General features: G+C 38.5%; 2 protein-coding genes across 2 annotated transcripts; one reads left to right on the forward strand and one right to left on the reverse strand.

Annotated features, from left to right (window-relative positions):
• Positions 1-1,731: 1,731 nt before the first annotated feature.
• On the reverse strand, positions 1,732-12,788 carry LOC306981733 (ninjurin-1). The gene is made up of 4 exons (XM_079581371.1): positions 12,716-12,788; positions 3,420-3,645; positions 3,211-3,346; positions 1,732-1,906 (listed from the first exon to the last, which is right to left on the reverse strand). Exons 1-4 carry the CDS (start codon positions 12,764-12,766, stop codon positions 1,819-1,821), a joined length of 501 nt encoding a protein of 166 aa, XP_079437497.1. The 5' UTR covers positions 12,767-12,788; the 3' UTR covers positions 1,732-1,818.
• Positions 12,789-13,869: 1,081 nt separating this feature from the next.
• On the forward strand, positions 13,870-15,870 carry mrpl49 (mitochondrial ribosomal protein L49; the record flags this gene model as incomplete). The annotated part of the gene is made up of 2 exons (XM_079581363.1): positions 13,870-14,092; positions 15,541-15,870. Exons 1-2 carry the CDS (start codon positions 13,889-13,891, stop codon positions 15,868-15,870), a joined length of 534 nt encoding a protein of 177 aa, XP_079437489.1. The 5' UTR covers positions 13,870-13,888.
• Positions 15,871-16,590: the final 720 nt, after the last annotated feature.

Raw genomic sequence — 16,590 nt, forward strand, 5'->3', positions numbered from 1 at the left:
CTGAACTTCCAGACTGTCACTTTAATATTTCTTCACAGTGGTTTTCAGGATCTCGATCAGAGTCGTTTTTCCCAGCGTCAGGCCTGGCACAACAACAAACCTATATTTACTCAAACATTCATGGTCAGTACATTTATCGCCATCGTTTACTTACTTTACATCCGATTTTTGTGATACTTGAACAAAAAGTAAGTTGTGTTTCCTTTTGTTTTCAACACATTCCTCATTTTGGTTTATAATGATAATAATGATACTTTTAATGTTATTGTGACAGGCCTTTTTCTCCTCTACACTTTCCTGGTGTTGATGAATAAATATATAAAGAGCAGTAAAACAAACTAAAAGGAAAGTCTAGAGGAAAACCTACTGGGGTTTTTAAATTCTGTTAAACTCCTGATAAACGGGATGTGTGGTTTCTCTGAGTAAAATGAACTTGTCAAATCAAGTCCATTTTAATTGTATTTTTCAGTATATTTTTGTCGTTGTTGATGCAGTGAAACGGATCGAACTGACATTTTCCTGAAATAAATGTTTTAAACTTTGCTTCTGTCTCAGACTCTGTGGTTTGTTGCAGGGGTGGAAAGTCTGTTTGGTGGAGGGACGATTTTTCTTCATCGTCAAAAGGCCGAGGGTCGAAGTAAAGCATCACTGCTGTACGTCACATGACTTAACCCCTTAACTCCCACCTGAACCGAGCACAGTTTCTCCAGTTTGGCTTTACCCCAATCCAAAAGCTTCTGGAAAAAAAGCACCAAAAAATGAGAAGAAAACAAGGACGTAAACGCAACAAAAATGTGACAAAAATTCAACAAAAATGTGACAAAAATTCAATAAAAATGTGACAAAAATTCAATAAAAATGTGACAAAAAATTCAACAAAAAAGTGACAAAAAATGACAAAAATTCAACAAAAATGTGACAAAAATTCAATAAAAATGTGACAAAAATTCAATAAAATGTGAGAAAAATTCAACAAAAAAGTGACAAAAATGTGACAAAAAATGACAAAAATTCAACAAAAATGTGACAAAAATTCAACAAAAAAGTGACAAAAAATGACAAAAATTCAACAAAAAATGACAAAAATTCAACAAAAACTTGACAAAAATTCAACAAAGATGTGACAAAAATTCAACAAAAAAGTGACAAAAAATGACAAAAATTCAACAAAAATGTGACAAAAATTCAACAAAAAAGTGACAAAAAATGACAAAAATTCAACCAAAAATATGACAAAAATACAAAAAAAATGTGACAAAAGTGAAAAAAAAAAACATAAAAAAGGTGACACAACACAGCAACAACGCAAGGAAATAGATCAGTTTTGTGGGTCTTAGCTTTCAAATGCGGCGTCACTCTGGCCTATGTAAACTCCAGTCGAGAAGCTTTTAGATTTGGGTAAGACTGAACTGGAGAAAGTGGTTAAACTGATCCAAACTAACCGTGTACCTGACCTATAACCTTCAGGAGAGTGAACAAATCTGACCAATCAGGGAGTCCATATGCAAATGTGGCCTTTCCCATCCTGGCCTGTGGGGCAGCTGTGGCTACTCACTGTGCATCACCACCTCTTCATAATCAGAAATAAAAAAGGGAAATAACATCGGAAAAATGTTTTAATTTAGAACAATGAAAACATGAATCACACCCACATAATGACAAAATAATGTTCATACAAAGTTTAAAAAGTAAATGTGCAAAATCTGTGCGTCGACAATCGTTCTGGCCCTGACTTGGTTTTGGTCAAAATGAATCAGAGCTGAGACAAAAATGGCTTAAAAACATCTGTACAAAGATAAACAGGTTAATTAATGAGGCCTAAAGGCTTCCTGTGTAGTTGGTCAGCTCTCCGGGCAGGATCTTCAGCGTTTGCTCTGGGACTCCGATGACGGGGGCTGAAGACGACCTGCCAAACACACACAGAGAGAGAGAGAGGTTAAACATCTTATCTCCTCTTGGCCATTGTCGTCACTTTTTATTCCCCTCATGTGTTTTTGTCACTTTTTTTCAGATTGTTTAATAGTGAAATAATCTAGAACTTTTGTCTGCAAAGTAAAAGAAACTGGCCGTGTTTGCTGAAAACCTGGTTGCCTTGACCAACAAAACAGCGATAAAAACGAAAAAAACGAAAATGAGGATGTAAACACAACAAAAAAAGCGCAAAAAAAAAGCGACCAAACAACAAAAAGGTGACAAAAGAGCAGCAAAAAAATGCAACAAATCCAGCAAAAAAAAGACAAAAATCCAGCAGAAAAAAGACAAAAATCCAGCAGAAAAAAGACAAAAATCCAGCAAAAAAATTACAAAAATCCAGCAAAAAAAAGACAAAAATCCAGAAGAAAAAAGACAAAAATCCAGCAGAAAAAAGACAAAAATCCAGCAGAAAAAAGACAAAAATCCAGAAGAAAAAAGACAAAAATCCAGCAAAAAAAGACAAAAATCCAGCAAAAAAAGACAAAAATCCAGCAGAAAAAAGACAAAAATCCAGCAAAAAAAGACAAAAATCCAGCAGAAAAAAGACAAAAATCCAGCAGAAAAAAGACAAAAATCCAGCAAAAAAAGACAAAAATCCAGCAAAAAAAGACAAAAATCCAGCAAAAAAAGACAAAAATCCAGAAGAAAAAAGACAAAAATCCAGCAAAAAAAGACAAAAATCCAGCAGAAAAAAGACAAAAATCCAGCAAAAAAAGACAAAAATCCAGCAGAAAAAAGACAAAAATCCAGCAGAAAAAAGACAAAAATCCAGCAGAAAAAAGACAAAAATCCAGCAAAAAAATGACAAAAATCCAGCAGAAAAAAGACAAAAATCCAGCAGAAAAAAGACAAAAATCCAGCAAAAAAGTGACAAAAATCCAGCAAAGCCACACAGTCAGATGAACAGTTCAGGGGTGATTGCAGCAAAAAAAGACAAAAATCCAGCAAAAAAAAAAAAGACTAAACCACATAAGGGAAATAAAAAGTGACGACAATGGCAAAGAGGAGAGAATGCATTTGGTTTTGGCTTGTGGTAAGAGGTTAAGGAACAGACTTCATATAAGTTTTACAGATGACGGGGCTTCATAGGTAATTATTACATCTATGGTCGCCATGAATTACATTTAAAACTCGGTTTAGCGCGGCTACACTTTGAAGTTCTCTGGAATATCTATGGAAATGAAGGAAGTGAAATCCACGTTCGATCTATCTCCGTCCTCCAGCTTCTCCTTTTACCTGATGTTGAAGCCCTCGAAGCCCAGCGCGGTGATGAAGATGTTGATGAGGACGGTGAAGAACACGAACACCGTGGTGGCGTTGTTCATGCGGTCCAGCTTGGCGTGTTTCCTCACGTCGTTCAGGTCGTACTTCACTGAAACCACACACAAACGTGAGACCTTCAAAGGCTGGTGGACGAGCTCCGGTCTCCTGTGAAGAGCACTGACCGATGAAGAGGAGCAGCAGCCCCACCAGCACCTGCAGGCAGATGGACATGGACAGCAGCACGATGAGCGGGATGTAGAAGCGATACTGCGGCCCCACGTACAGCACCGTCTTCAGCTGGGACGAGTTGGCCATGAGCAGGGCCACGTCCAGCATGCTCTGGGCCGCGCTCTTCTTCGTGGCGTAGTGGTTCATGTTCATCGGGCGCCGCCTCCTGCCCGCCGACGCCTGGGGAGGAGCGAGGAATCATCATTTTTATCGCTGTTTTGACCCTATTTTTTCAAGAAGCTTTTAGATCTGGGTAAAGCCGAACTGGAGAAAGTGCGCTTGGTTAAGGCGGGGCTCAGAGTGCAACAATCCAGACCATTTGTCACGATATTTGTATCACCGCAGCGTGTTCTATCTTTTTTACTGGATTTTTGTCACTTTTTTGCTGAATTTTTGTCACTTTTTTGCTGGATTTTTGTCACTTTTTTGCTGGATTTTTGTCACTTTTTTGCTGGATTTTTGTCACTTTTTTGCTGGATTTTTGTCGTTTTTTTGCTGGATTTTTGTCGCTTTTTTGCTGGATTTTTGTCGCTTTTTTGCTGGATTTTTGTCGCTTTTTTGCTGGATTTTTGTCACTTTTTTGCTGGATTTTTGTCGTTTTTTTGCTGGATTTTTGTCGCTTTTTTGCTGGATTTTTGTCGCTTTTTTGCTGGATTTTTGTCGTTTTTTTGCTGGATTTTTGTCGCTTTTTTGCTGGATTTTTGTCGCTTTTTTGCTGGATTTTTGTCGCTTTTTTGCTGGATTTTTGTCACTTTTTTGCTGGATTTTTGTCACTTTTTTGCTGGATTTTTGTCACTTTTTTGCTGGATTTTTGTCACTTTTTTGCTGGATTTTTGTCACTTTTTTGCTGGATTTTTGTCACTTTTTTGCTGGATTTTTGTCACTTTTTTGCTGGATTTTTGTCACTTTTTTGCTGGATTTTTGGCACTTTTTTGCTGGATTTTTGTCACTTTTTTGCTGGATTTTTGTCTTTTTTTGCTGGATTTTTGTCGCTTTTTTGCTGAATTTTTGTCACTTTTTTTCTGGATTTTTGTCACTTTTTTGCTGGATTTTTGTCACTTTTTTTGCTGGATTTCTGTCATTTTTGTCAATTTACATCCTCATTTTCTTCTCGTTTTTTGGTGCTTTAACCCGCACTGGCCAAAATAACACGATCAAAATCGGTCCCAAAAATCCTGACCTCTTAACTCCCACCTGAACATGTTTTCTCCTGTTCACCAAGTTCTCCAAATAAAAAAGCTTCTTCAAAACAGCGATAAAAAAGAAAATGAGGATGTAAACGCAACAAAAAAGCGCTAAAAGGTGACCAAAAAAAGCAACAAAAGAATGACAAAAAATCTAGCAAAAAAAGACGAAAAACCAGCGAAAAATTACAATAATCCAGCAAAAAAGTGACAAAAAAAATGATAAAAATCCAGAAGAAAAATGACAATAATCCGGAAGAAAAAAGACAAAAATCCAGCAAAAAAGTGACCAAAAAAAGAGCAAACAGTGACAAAAATCCAGAAGAAAAAAGACAAATAGACAGCAAAAAAAATGATAAAAATCCAGACGAAAAAATACAAAAATCCAGCAAAAAAATGACCAAAAAAACAGCAAAAAGTGACAAAAATCCAGAAGAAAAAAGACAAAAACGGGGCGTTCATCGGGCGCCGCCTCCTGCCCGCCGACGCCTGCGGAGGAGCGAGGAATCATCATTTTTATCGCTGTTTTGACCCTATTTTTTCAAGAAGCTTTTAGATCTGGGTAAAGCCGAACTGGAGAAAGTGCGCTTGGTTAAGGCGGGGCTCAGAGTGCAACAATCCAGACCATTTGTCACGATATTTGTATCACCGCAGCGTGTTCTATCTTACAGAGCCTCTCGTGAGTATTCATACACCTTGAACTTTTGCACATTGTCATGTTTACAGCCCTAAACATAAAGATTTTATTTGGATTTTTTTACTGAACGTTCACACACAAGTAACCGACAACTGTGAAGTGAAAGCAAAATGATACATGATTCTGTTATTTTTCAAAAAATAGAAAAGTGAAAAGTGGGGCGTGCATAAGTATCATACAGCATTTTCTGAGTGCATTAAGGGTAGACACTTCAGGCAAAACTCAATTTTTTCAGTTTTCAGGTTTTGGACCAAATTGGTCTCTGAACATATAAGCTTTCACCCGAAAACCAAAAATATGCCTAATCTTCACAATAACATGTTTAAATATTGCGCTGATTCAATGTTCCCCCATAGACTTATATGGGAGAATGCAATTTCAAGGGCCTTTTTCTCAAAACACATTTTTCTGTCATTGTGGCGACACTTTGTCCACGTCAGTCGGACCTAAAGACATCAAATTTTCCAACCTTGGACTGAACAATATTTGGAAGATTTTTTCAGAAGGATTTTTTATTATTTAATCCCTTAAGCCCCATTTACTGAGTTTTGAATGTCAAAAAATAAGGCGAAAATTAAATTTTTACAAAATTTTCCACTAAAAAACAGCTTATTTTAAAACTAAGCAAGAAATCCAAAATCCCCTCTGAGAAAGTCTTGGTAATTCATTTATTAATAAAATAAAACCATAAATTTGAATGGTAGCTCTATCCATTACTCAGATTTCGTCGCCGAAAAGATGTGAAATTTGGGGCATTTTTAGGCATAAAACACCTTGTTCTTCTATGAAAAGATAAAATGACAGAAAACTTGCAATGTATTTTTTTCTTACATTTATGTCAGTGATCTACGGCAAAAGTTTCAAATTGATATCTGTAAATATACATTTTTTCCCTGTTCACCTGCAGTGTCTCGCCTTAAATTGCCTTTAGAACATTCCTCATGACTCCAGAATGTTCACACCTCACCCTAACGGTTAAATAGAGGCACCTGTGTGTAATCTACTCTCAGTATAATTTCAGCTCTTCTTTCAGGCCCTCAGAGCTGTGGTCGGAGTGTGTTGGTCACTAAACAACATCATGAAGGTCAAGGAGCACCAAGATAACTCTGGAGGAGCTGTGAAGTCCTGCCGCTGAGCTGGGGGAATCTGTACATGGGACAACTATGTCGTATCTACATAAATCTGGCCTTCATGGACGAGTGGAAGAAGAAAGCCATTATTGAAAGGAGGCCATAAGAAATCCTGTTTGAAGTTTGCTAGAAGTCATATGGAGGACACAGCTCCATGTGGAAGAAGGAGCTTTGGTCAGATGAGACAAACGTTATGGAGCAAACCTAACACTGCTCATGGTCCTGAGTGCACCATCCCCAGTGTCAAATATACGGGGGGGAGCATCATGCTGTGGGGCTGCTTTTCCTCAGCGGGGACTGGAGAGATTGTAAGAATAGTTGGGAAGATGGATGGAGCCAAATACAGAGAAATCTTGGAGGAAAACCTGCTGGAGTCAGCAAGAGAACTGAGGCTGGGGCGGAGATTCACCTTCAGCAGGACAATGACCCTAAACACAAAGCTAAATCTACAATGGAATGGTTTAAAAACAAACATATTAATGTGTTAGAATGGCCCAGTCAAAGTCCTGACCGAAATCCTACTGAAAATCTGTGGAATAATCTGAAAACTGCTGTTCACAAACGCTCTCCTTCTAATGTGACAGAGCTGGAGTTGTTTTTGTAAAGAGGAATGGGCTAAAATGTCAGTCTCTACATGTGCAAACCTTGTAGAGTCAGACCCAAAAGACTTGCTGCTGTTATTGCAGTAAAAGGGGGTTCCACAAAGTATTCATTCATGCTGTATGAATACTTATGCAAGTCCCACTTTTCACTTTTCTATTTTTTGAAAAATAACAGAATCATGTATCATTTCGCTTTCACTTCACAGTTGTCTGTTACTTGTGTGTGAACGTTCAGTAAAAAAATCAAAATAAAATCTTCATGTTTAGGGTTGTAAACATGACAAAATGTGCAAAAGCTCAAGGTGTATGAATACTTACGAGAGGCTCTGTATAACTATGGACCAGGCTGTGGTTCTGCCACTCCCTGAGCCTCCTGTAACGGCCGCGCCTCGTGTGCGAGTGTGAGCACGACTCCGACGCCTCGTGAGCACAAAGAGACGTGAAAACCATCGCCGTGACAACGTCTGAAGCTCCGTGTCCTCAGGATGGACAAACAGGTTTCTACAGGTGAAGTGAATACTTTTTAAAGCCCTGAGGCGTCGTTAGGAGGAACAGAAATAAATAAGTTCAGGAATGTGCTGATGATGTCGCTCTCGTCGAAACCTTCGGGACGTGATCCTCAGCAAAGAGTCGACAAAGTGAAAACAAAGATCCCGGATGTTCCTGACGGCAGCGGAGACCTGGGACAGACTGAAGTAACACCTGGGGACAGGGGCGGGACTGGGACTGAAAAACAGCCCCGGACTCTGACCAGCCTGGACCAAATTAATGTAAATGGGCCTTAAAGGAGCGCATTTTCTCCAGTTTCGGCTTTACCCAAATCTAAAAGCTCCTCGGCTGGAGAGCAACTGTGTAACGCCTCATTTGAAAGCTGAGACCTACAAAGTGATTGCAACTTTTTGTCAAGTTGCCGCATTTTTTGTCATAGTTTTGTTGTTTCTTCAGTACTTTTTCTGCCTTTTTGTTGAGTTTTTGTCATTTTTTTGTTGAGTTTTTGTCATTTTGTTGTTGATTTTTTGTCATTTTTTTGTTGATTTTTTTGTCATAATTTTGTTGAATTTTTGTCACATTTTTGTTAAATTTTTGTCACTTTTTTGTTAAATTTTTGTCATTTTTTTGTTACTTTTTGTTGATTTTTTGTCATTTTTTGTAGATTTTTTTGTCATAATTTTGTTGAATTTTTGTCACTTTTTTGCTGATTTTTTGTGGAATTTTTGCTAAATTTTTGTCACATATTTGTTAAATTTTTGTCACTTTTTTGTTAAATTTTTGTCACTTTTTTGTTACTTTTTGTTGATTTTTTTGTCATAATTTTGTTCAATTTTTGTCACATTTTTTTTAATTTTTTTGTCATTTTTTTGTTGAATTTTTGTCACATTTTTTTGATTTTTTGTCATTTTTTTGTTGAATTTTTGTCTCTTTTTCTTGAATTCTTGTCACAGTTTTGTCTCATTATTTCTATCATTTTTTTGTTACGGTTCTGTCACGTTTTTGTGGCCTTTTTGTTGCTTTGTTGTCGTGTTTTTGTTGACTTTTCATCACATTTTTTGTCACATTTTTGATGCTTTTCCGGCACATTTTTGCTTTGTTTTCATCCTCTTTTTTTGTCGCTATTTTGATGCTTTTTCTTTTGAGCTTTTAGATTTGGGTAAAGCTCGGTTGAGGCGGGACCGGTGGCCCTAGAGCACATGTCACCAGTCGGCCATGAGGGGATTTGTTCCTCCTTCACTCCACACACGGTGCTTCTAAGATACGAGTGCAGCTACGCTCTTGCCTCACAGCAAGAAAGTCCCAGGTTCCAGACCGTGTGGGCTTCCTGTGTGGAGTCTACATGTGTCTGAATGTGTTTCTCCGGCTTAAAGAGGGTGTATTCTGCTTTTTTCAGTCCCATAGCACCAGTCTATATCACACTACAATGATGACAAACCTTCTGTTGGTCTGTAAATGCAGTAAATTAGAATAACTGCCTTGAATAAAATGTCTCTCTCAAAATGGCTGTAGCGAATGTCTCCAGTACGTGCTAGTGGCAGGCCGTGGTATTGCAGCCAGCAGCCCAAAAAGCCCTTTTTGTCATAGACACTCATGTAAAAGGAGCAGCCTGTAAAATGGTCCACAGGCATCTGGAGTTTGAGGCAAATATATTTCTTTAAAATTACTATTTTTAGGACATGAACTTTTTTTCTTAAAAAAAAAAATTGTAAAGCATCAAAAATACATTTTTAAAAGTTTGACGTGACGTCACCCGGGCCGCAGACGTGCGCGAGCGTGACTCATGAACGAGCAGATTCTCCCTCGTGTGATTTAGCGGCTGAAGTCTGAGCAAAACAAATGAACTGGACTAAAAACAAGGATAAACGCGAAATAACAAACATCTCAAGTAAGTTTATGTTTCTCTAAGTCTTTAGCCAAAAACGAAATACGAAATGTATGATGAATATAACATGTGTTTATAGCATTGGATTATGGTTAATAAGAAACCACTAGTCTACATGTTATTGGAAACTATAAAAAAAAATGCATGATTTCTGCATCTGTCCTGGATCCAGTACAGTACAGTACAGTACAGTACAGTACAGTACAGTACAGTACAGTACAGTACAGTACAGTACAGTACAGATAAATGCTATATAAAAAACAATATCTCACATTTTACCAATGAAAATGTAATATAAAACGAGTTCAGTCCAGTTTGGCTTTACTCCAATCCAAAAGCTTCTGGAAAAGAAAATAGTGACCGAACTGAGACGAAAACAATGATGAAGATGTGAGAAAACTTTGACAAAAAAGTGCCAAAAAATGACAACAAATGTAAAAAAAAATGACAAAAAATGACAAAAAATGTAAAAAAAAATTGACAAAAAAATGACAAAAAATGTAAAAAAAAACATTGACAAAAAAAGACAAAAAATGGGGGGAAAAATGACAAAATAAAAAAATCCGATGACGTGAGGAAAAAGATCAATTTAGATGAGTTTTGTAGGTCTTAGCTTTCAAATGAGGCGTTACACTGGCCTACAGGATTTGGGTAAAGCTGACCTGGAGAAAATGCTCTCGGTTCAGGCGGGAGTTAAGAGGTTAAAAAAGAACTTCATTTTTTTTGTCACGTTTTCATTGCTTTTTTTGTAGCGTTATGGCCACATTTAGTTTCTTCTTTAGTCTAATGTAACTGTGACCAAAACACAGGATTTGTTTGATTAGTTTGGTAGGACTTAGCTTTCAAATGAGGCGTTACACAGTGAGGCACAACTGGAAGGAAATGCACTTTTATGTTGAAACAAAACTCAGAACTATGTAAAAGTCTTGATCTTCTCACTATGACATGAAGTCTTTGATCAAACAACACTAACTCCCCACAGAGGCCTAAACGTGAAGGCAGTTTGAGGACTGAAAGAGAGACCTGTTTGCCAGATATTTGACACAAACCCACTAAAACAAACAGTGTGGTTTTCTGTGGAGACTTGGCGCCTGAGTGACACTGACTGAGGGGGCTGGCGCTCTTTCCTCAAGGTCTCGGGTTCGACTCTCGGTTCAGGTTCTTCAGACTAACCAAACATGTTTCAAGTGCCTTTAAAATGGTTTGTTTTGATGCACGGAAGAAAAAAATTCCAAACTCCGCCCAAACAAAATGCAGCTCCAAATAAAGCTGGACACTGGTGAATAAGATCTGCAGTTGGGCGTGTGTATAACAAAACAAAACACGGGAGAAATGTTTGACTGCACGTTTGCTCTGTGGCATTCTTACTATTTTCATTTGTTTTTTGTTGTTTTTAAAGTAGATAGATAGATAGATGATAGATAGATAGATGATAGATAGATAGATAGATAGATAGATAGATAGATAGATAGATAGATAGATAGATAGATAGATAGATAGATAGATAGATAGATAGATAGATAGATAGATAGATGATAGATAGATAGATAGATAGATAGATAGATAGATGATAGATAGATAGATAGATAGATAGATAGATAGATAGATAGATAGATAGATAGATAGATAGATGATAGATAGATAGATAGATAGATAGATAGATAGATGATAGATAGATAGATAGATAGATAGATAGATAGATAGATAGATAGATAGATAGATAGATAGAGATAGATGATAGATAGATAGATAGATAGATAGATAGATAGATAGATAGATAGATAGATAGATAGATAGATAGATAGATAGATAGATAGATAGATAGATAGATAGATAGATAGATGACTTAAGCTCCTCATTTAGTTTCAGGATGGACTGTGGGGGAAGTGTTTATGGGATGATTGGAGGGTCTTTCATCTCCCCCTGGTGTCTCTGGCCAGAAAACCACAATTGCAACTTGACTGCCACCGGACCGGAGCCACCAATACACACTAATGGAATCACGAAGAAGAAGCTAACATGCTAACGGGCAAAGCTAACTGCGGGCTAACGTCACTTTAAACAGTATTTGTTGAAAAAGAGTGAAATCGTAACTTTCTACGACACCTGCTTTTGCGCTTATGGCCTCTAGGGGCAAGAGTTACTTAGTGCTGCTTTAAAGTGTGGCACACAGAACCGCCGCCCTGACGGCAACAGCACATATTCAGGGTTCAGAACATGGCTGGGGTCAGAGGTCATGTTCTTAGCCAGCCGCAATGTGTTGTTGTGGTAGGCGGCCTCGTACTGTCCATTCAGGGGCTGTTCTACAATCTTTGAGCAGATTTTGATCTAGTGTCTCAGTCCAGATTTGGCAGCGACAGAGAGACAGCTGTACACTGTACTACAGAACTACTGCAGTACACTGAGGATCACAGAAGTGAAGAACAGAGGCAGCACCTGACGAGACGCTCCGAAAGACCGTACAAACAACTTTTTAACCTCTTAACTCCCGCCTGAACCGAGAGGATCTTTTTCCTCAAGTCATCAGATTTTTTTTACCATCATTTTTTTGTTGGGTATTCAACTCATTTTTTTTTTAAAACTTTTTTGTCACATTTTTGTCATTTTTTGTCACATTTTTATCACATGTTTGTATTTTTTTTGTCTATTTTTTTATCATATTTCTGTCCATTTTTTATCAATTTTTTGTCATTTTTTTGTCTTTTTTTTTTTTTGTCAATTTCTTGTGACATTTTTGCCCCTTTTTCATACATTTTTCGTCACTTTTTTGTCAATGTTTTCTCACTTTTTTGTCACATTTCCATCATTGTTTTGTCTCAGTTTTGTTGCTATTTTCACAGCTTTTTTCCAGAAGCTTTTGGATTGAGGTTAAAGCCAAACTGGAGAAAATGTGCTCGGTTCAGGTGGGAGTTAAGGGGTTTTGCCAACACAAAACACGTTGTTTTTGTTGATTTACTTCCAAACAATGTCAGTAAAAGTAAAAAAGTAGTGTGACAAACCTAAGAACTACCTAAGAAGTACATTTACTCCAGAAACCTGTACATGTACACACCCTCCTCAGACCCGACACACACACGGGCACGGAGGGGAAAAGGAAAAGGTTTTACGGCGTGTTTCCTGCTGTGATAGTAAACATCTGTCCGGAGCCCGACCAAAACATGTGTCCTCAGCAGCTGGAGACCAAGACTAAAACACAAAACTAAACCGGGACTGAACCGGGATCACGATAAAAGGTTGAACATCTGTGTGGGAGAGTCCCTCACCTCCACGTCCGTGTCCAGCTTGTTGAGAACGACGTGCTCCCCCCCGTTCATGCTGCTCCTCCGGCTCTGACTGAGCTCTGTGCTGAAGAACTTCACACGTTCAGAACAAGAGCTCAAACAGGACGAGCCGCTCCGGTTTCCTCCAGGACACTCCCACACTGCCCTCCTCCCAAAAGGCCCAGAGGAGCAGCTGCTTTTCTCTGCAACAATGAGAACGAGCTTTAAAGCCACTGCCTGCAAAGGAACACAGTGCTATAGGAAGTTAGATGAAGATGAGGAGAGTGTAAGGCCATAGGTTAAGGTGGACTTTAACCTCTTAACTCCCACCTGAACATGTTTTTCCCAAATTCTCCAAATCTAAAAGCTTCTTCAAAACAGAGGCAGAAAACGAGAAGAAAATGAGGATGTAAACGTAACAAAAAAAGCTAAAAAGTGACAAAAAAAGCGACAAATATGACAAAAACTTAACAAAAAAGTGACAAAAATCCAGCAAAAAAAGACAAAAATCCACCAAAAAATGACAAAAATCCAGCAAAAAAGTGAAAAAAAAAAACAGCAAAAAAGTGACAAAAATCCAGCAAAAAAATGACAAAAATCCAGCAGAAAAATGACAAAAATCCAGCAAAAAAAGTGACAAAAATCCATCAGAAAAAATTACAAAAATCCAGCAAAAAAGTGACAAAAATCCAGCAGAAAAAATTACAAAAGTCCAGCAAAAATAAAGACAAAAATCCACAAAAAAAAGACAAAAATCCAGCAAAAAATGACAAAAATCCAGCAAAAAATGACAAAAATCCATCAGAAAAATGACAATAATCCAGGAAAAAAAGTGACAATAATCCAGGAAAAAAAGTGACAAAAATCCAGCAAAAAAGTGACAAAAATACAGCAGAAAAAGTGACAGAGGAGCAGCAAAAAAGTAATAAAAAACACTAAATTACACAAAATAATCCCAACAATACAACTGTAAAACATGTGCTAAATATCGTCGTATATCCGTCTTTACCAGCAGAGGGCGCACTGTCACGGTGGATTCGCTTTTCACGGTAGTTTTGTCTCCGGGTCTGTCATTGGAAGCGCGAGCTGCAGTACATAAATGCGCCAACAGGGGGCGACGTAGCGCTTTTTCCCAAACCTCGTCTGTTTCCGGGTGACGCTCAGCTCAGATCCAACATGGCGGCCTCCTGTCTGCTCTCCTCCGGGCTCCGCGGGGCTGTCGCGGCCGTTCTCAGGCTCTCCCTGCGGGCCCCCGGAGGCCCGTCCGCGGCGCCGGGGACCAGGCTCCTCTCGGCCGCGGCTGGAGCGGAGACACGGCCGCAGATCGAGGAGTCCACGGCGGAGTACGAGTTTGTGGAGCGGCTCATCCCCCCGACACAGGTGCGGGACAAAGTCATCTTAAAAACATGTTTGTTATTTATTAACATCGGTCAGACTCAATCCTTATGTTTATCCGAGCTTATTTTCAGGATTTATTGTAGATTATGGAATTAATTTTTATTTTCTCGCGTGTCTTTTGTTTTAAAAAGTTATGGGGGGAAAAAAAGAGGTTTTCGGGTGAGTTTTTCAGGCCTTAGCTTTCAAATGAGGCGTTACAATAATAATCATATATTTTATTTGAAACACATTATTCACACTGCGATTTAAAAAGCAGAGGTGGAGAAACCTAAAGGCTGTGCGCTCCAGTCAAGAAGCTTTTAGATTTGGGTAAAGCCAAACTGGAGAAAATACTCTTGGTTAAGAGGTTAATATTTACATTATATTGAACATATATGCCAAGGGAAGGATTCTAGATTTTTGTCATTTTTTTTCTGGATTTTTGTCATTTTTTTGTTGGATTTGTGTCATTTTTTGCTGGATTTTTGTCTTTTTTTGGGGGGGATTTTTGTCATTTTTTTTGCTGGATTTTTGTCTTTTTTTTGTTGGATTTTTGTCATTTTTTGTTGGATTTTTGTCATTTTTTTGCTGGATTTTTGTCATTTTTTTTGCTGGATTTTTGTCATTTTTTTGTTGGATTTTTGTCATTTTTTTGTTAGATTTTTGTCATTTTTTGTTGGATTTTTGTCATTTTTTTGCTGGATTTTTTTGCTGGATTTTTGTCATTTTTTTGCTGGATTTTTGTCATTTTTTTGCTGGATTTTTGTCATTTTTTTGCTGGGTTTTTGTCATTTTTTTGTTGGATTTTTGTCATTTTTTTGTTGAGTTTTTGTCATTTTTGTCGCTTCTTTTGGTCACTTTTTAGCGCTTTTTTGTTGTGTTTACATCCTCATTTTCTTTTTTATCGCTGTTTTGAAGAAGCTTTTAGATTCGGAGAACTTGGAGAACAGGAGAAAACATGTTCAGGCGGGAGGTAAGAGGTTAAAACAAAAGTAACTGCGAACCGTAAATATATTTATGGTTAAAGTGCATCAACATAAACTAACTAAAAAAATAAAAAAAATCCTGAGATGACTCTTAGTTGAAAAAATAAATCTTACATCTTTTTGAAAATATGAATCGATTTGACCAACTTTTTAAATCAAATATATTTTTTTCCAACCCGAGTCCCTTTGTTGTCACATGTTGAAGCTCTTTTTTTTTATTGTGTTGTTGTTTATCCGGAAGGTTTTGTTGCTTTTTTGTTGCTGTCTTGTGACTTTTACATCACTTTTTAGTCGGGTTTCTGTCGGGTTTTCATCCTTGTTTTTGTAGCTATTTCGACGCTTTGTTGAAGAACCTTTTAGATTTGGGTAAAGCCAGCCTGGGTTGAGCTCCTGAAGCTCCTAAAGATGTCATCTGTATTGACCTCCCGTTCTCACAGCCTTGACTCCTCTCCCCCTCTTCCTCAGGTGCCCACCCCTCCTCCTCACGCCGGGCCGACCCCGAGCGGCTGGCGCCCCCCGCCCGCCTCGCCCCCGGCCCTGCCCTACATGATCCGCCGCTCCCGCATGCACAACGTCCCGGTGTACAGGGACACCACGCACGGGAACCGGCTCCTCACCGTCGTCCGCAAGGTGGAGGGCGACATCTGGGCCCTGGAGCGCGAGGTCCGGCAGCACCTGAGGGAGGTCACCGGGAAAGAGCTGCCCACGCAGGTCAACGAGGTCACCGGGACGCTCAAGGTCAAAGGTCACTACGACCAGGAGCTGAAGGAGTGGCTGCTCAAGAAGGGCTTTTAGGAGAAGAAGAGACTGCCCTGGACCATCCTGGACCTGCTCTGGACTGTCCTGGACCCGCCCTGGACCGTCCTGTGAGACTGAACATTCATGTTTATCTGTTAAGTGTTGAGTTTGAACATTTAAATAAATAGTTTTGTTTAAGCGAAGCCTCTGGGTTTGTTTTTAAATCACAGAACGGACAGTCTCTTACCCAGGGGAGGGAGAAGTGACATCACCTACAGCTGTTTTTCTTCTTCTTTAAAGTTATTGGTGGAGCGCAGGCCAAACAAAAGCGCATGTCGCCCCCTAGTGTCCAACAACATAGTGTCCAAACAAAGACATTTAAGGAGAAAACAAAATCCAAATGAGCCAAACATTTCTCTTTAGTGTTATTTTATCTCAACAGCTGTTTCTTAAAGCTACAGCAGCAAATGATCCATGTGGCTTAACCCCTTAACTCCCACCTGGACCGAGCATATTTTCTCTAGTTTGGCTTTACCCCAATCCAAAAGCTTCTGGGAAAAAGGTGAGAAAATGGCGACAGAACTGAGAGGGAAACAATGATGGAAATGTAACAAAAAAGTGAGAAAACTTTGACAAAAAATGGACCGAAAAATGAAGAAAAAGTGGCGAAAATTGACGAAAAATGACAAAAAAAATGACAAAAATGTGACAAAAAATGGACAAAAAAATGATGAAAAAGTGGCAAAAATGTCACAAAAAATGGACCAAAAAAAAGAC

This window comes from Gobius niger, assembly GCF_951799975.1.
Source record: "Gobius niger genome assembly, chromosome: 22".
NCBI classification, from domain to species: Eukaryota; Metazoa; Chordata; class Actinopteri; order Gobiiformes; family Gobiidae; genus Gobius; species Gobius niger.

What these genes read in the sequence shown, in the direction of transcription:
- LOC306981733 (XM_079581371.1), bottom strand. Translation starts at nt 12,766, where the DNA reads ATGAACGGGGGGGAGCACGTCGTTCTCAACAAGCTGGACACGGACGTG. An exon ending in AGCTGGACACGGACGTGGAG is followed by an intron (nt 3,646 to 12,715) that starts GTGAGGGACTCT and finishes GCTCCTCCCCAG; the next exon opens with GCGTCGGCGGGCAGGAGGCG. An exon ending in GCTGCTGCTCCTCTTCATCG is followed by an intron (nt 3,347 to 3,419) that starts GTCAGTGCTCTT and finishes GTGTGGTTTCAG; the next exon opens with TGAAGTACGACCTGAACGAC.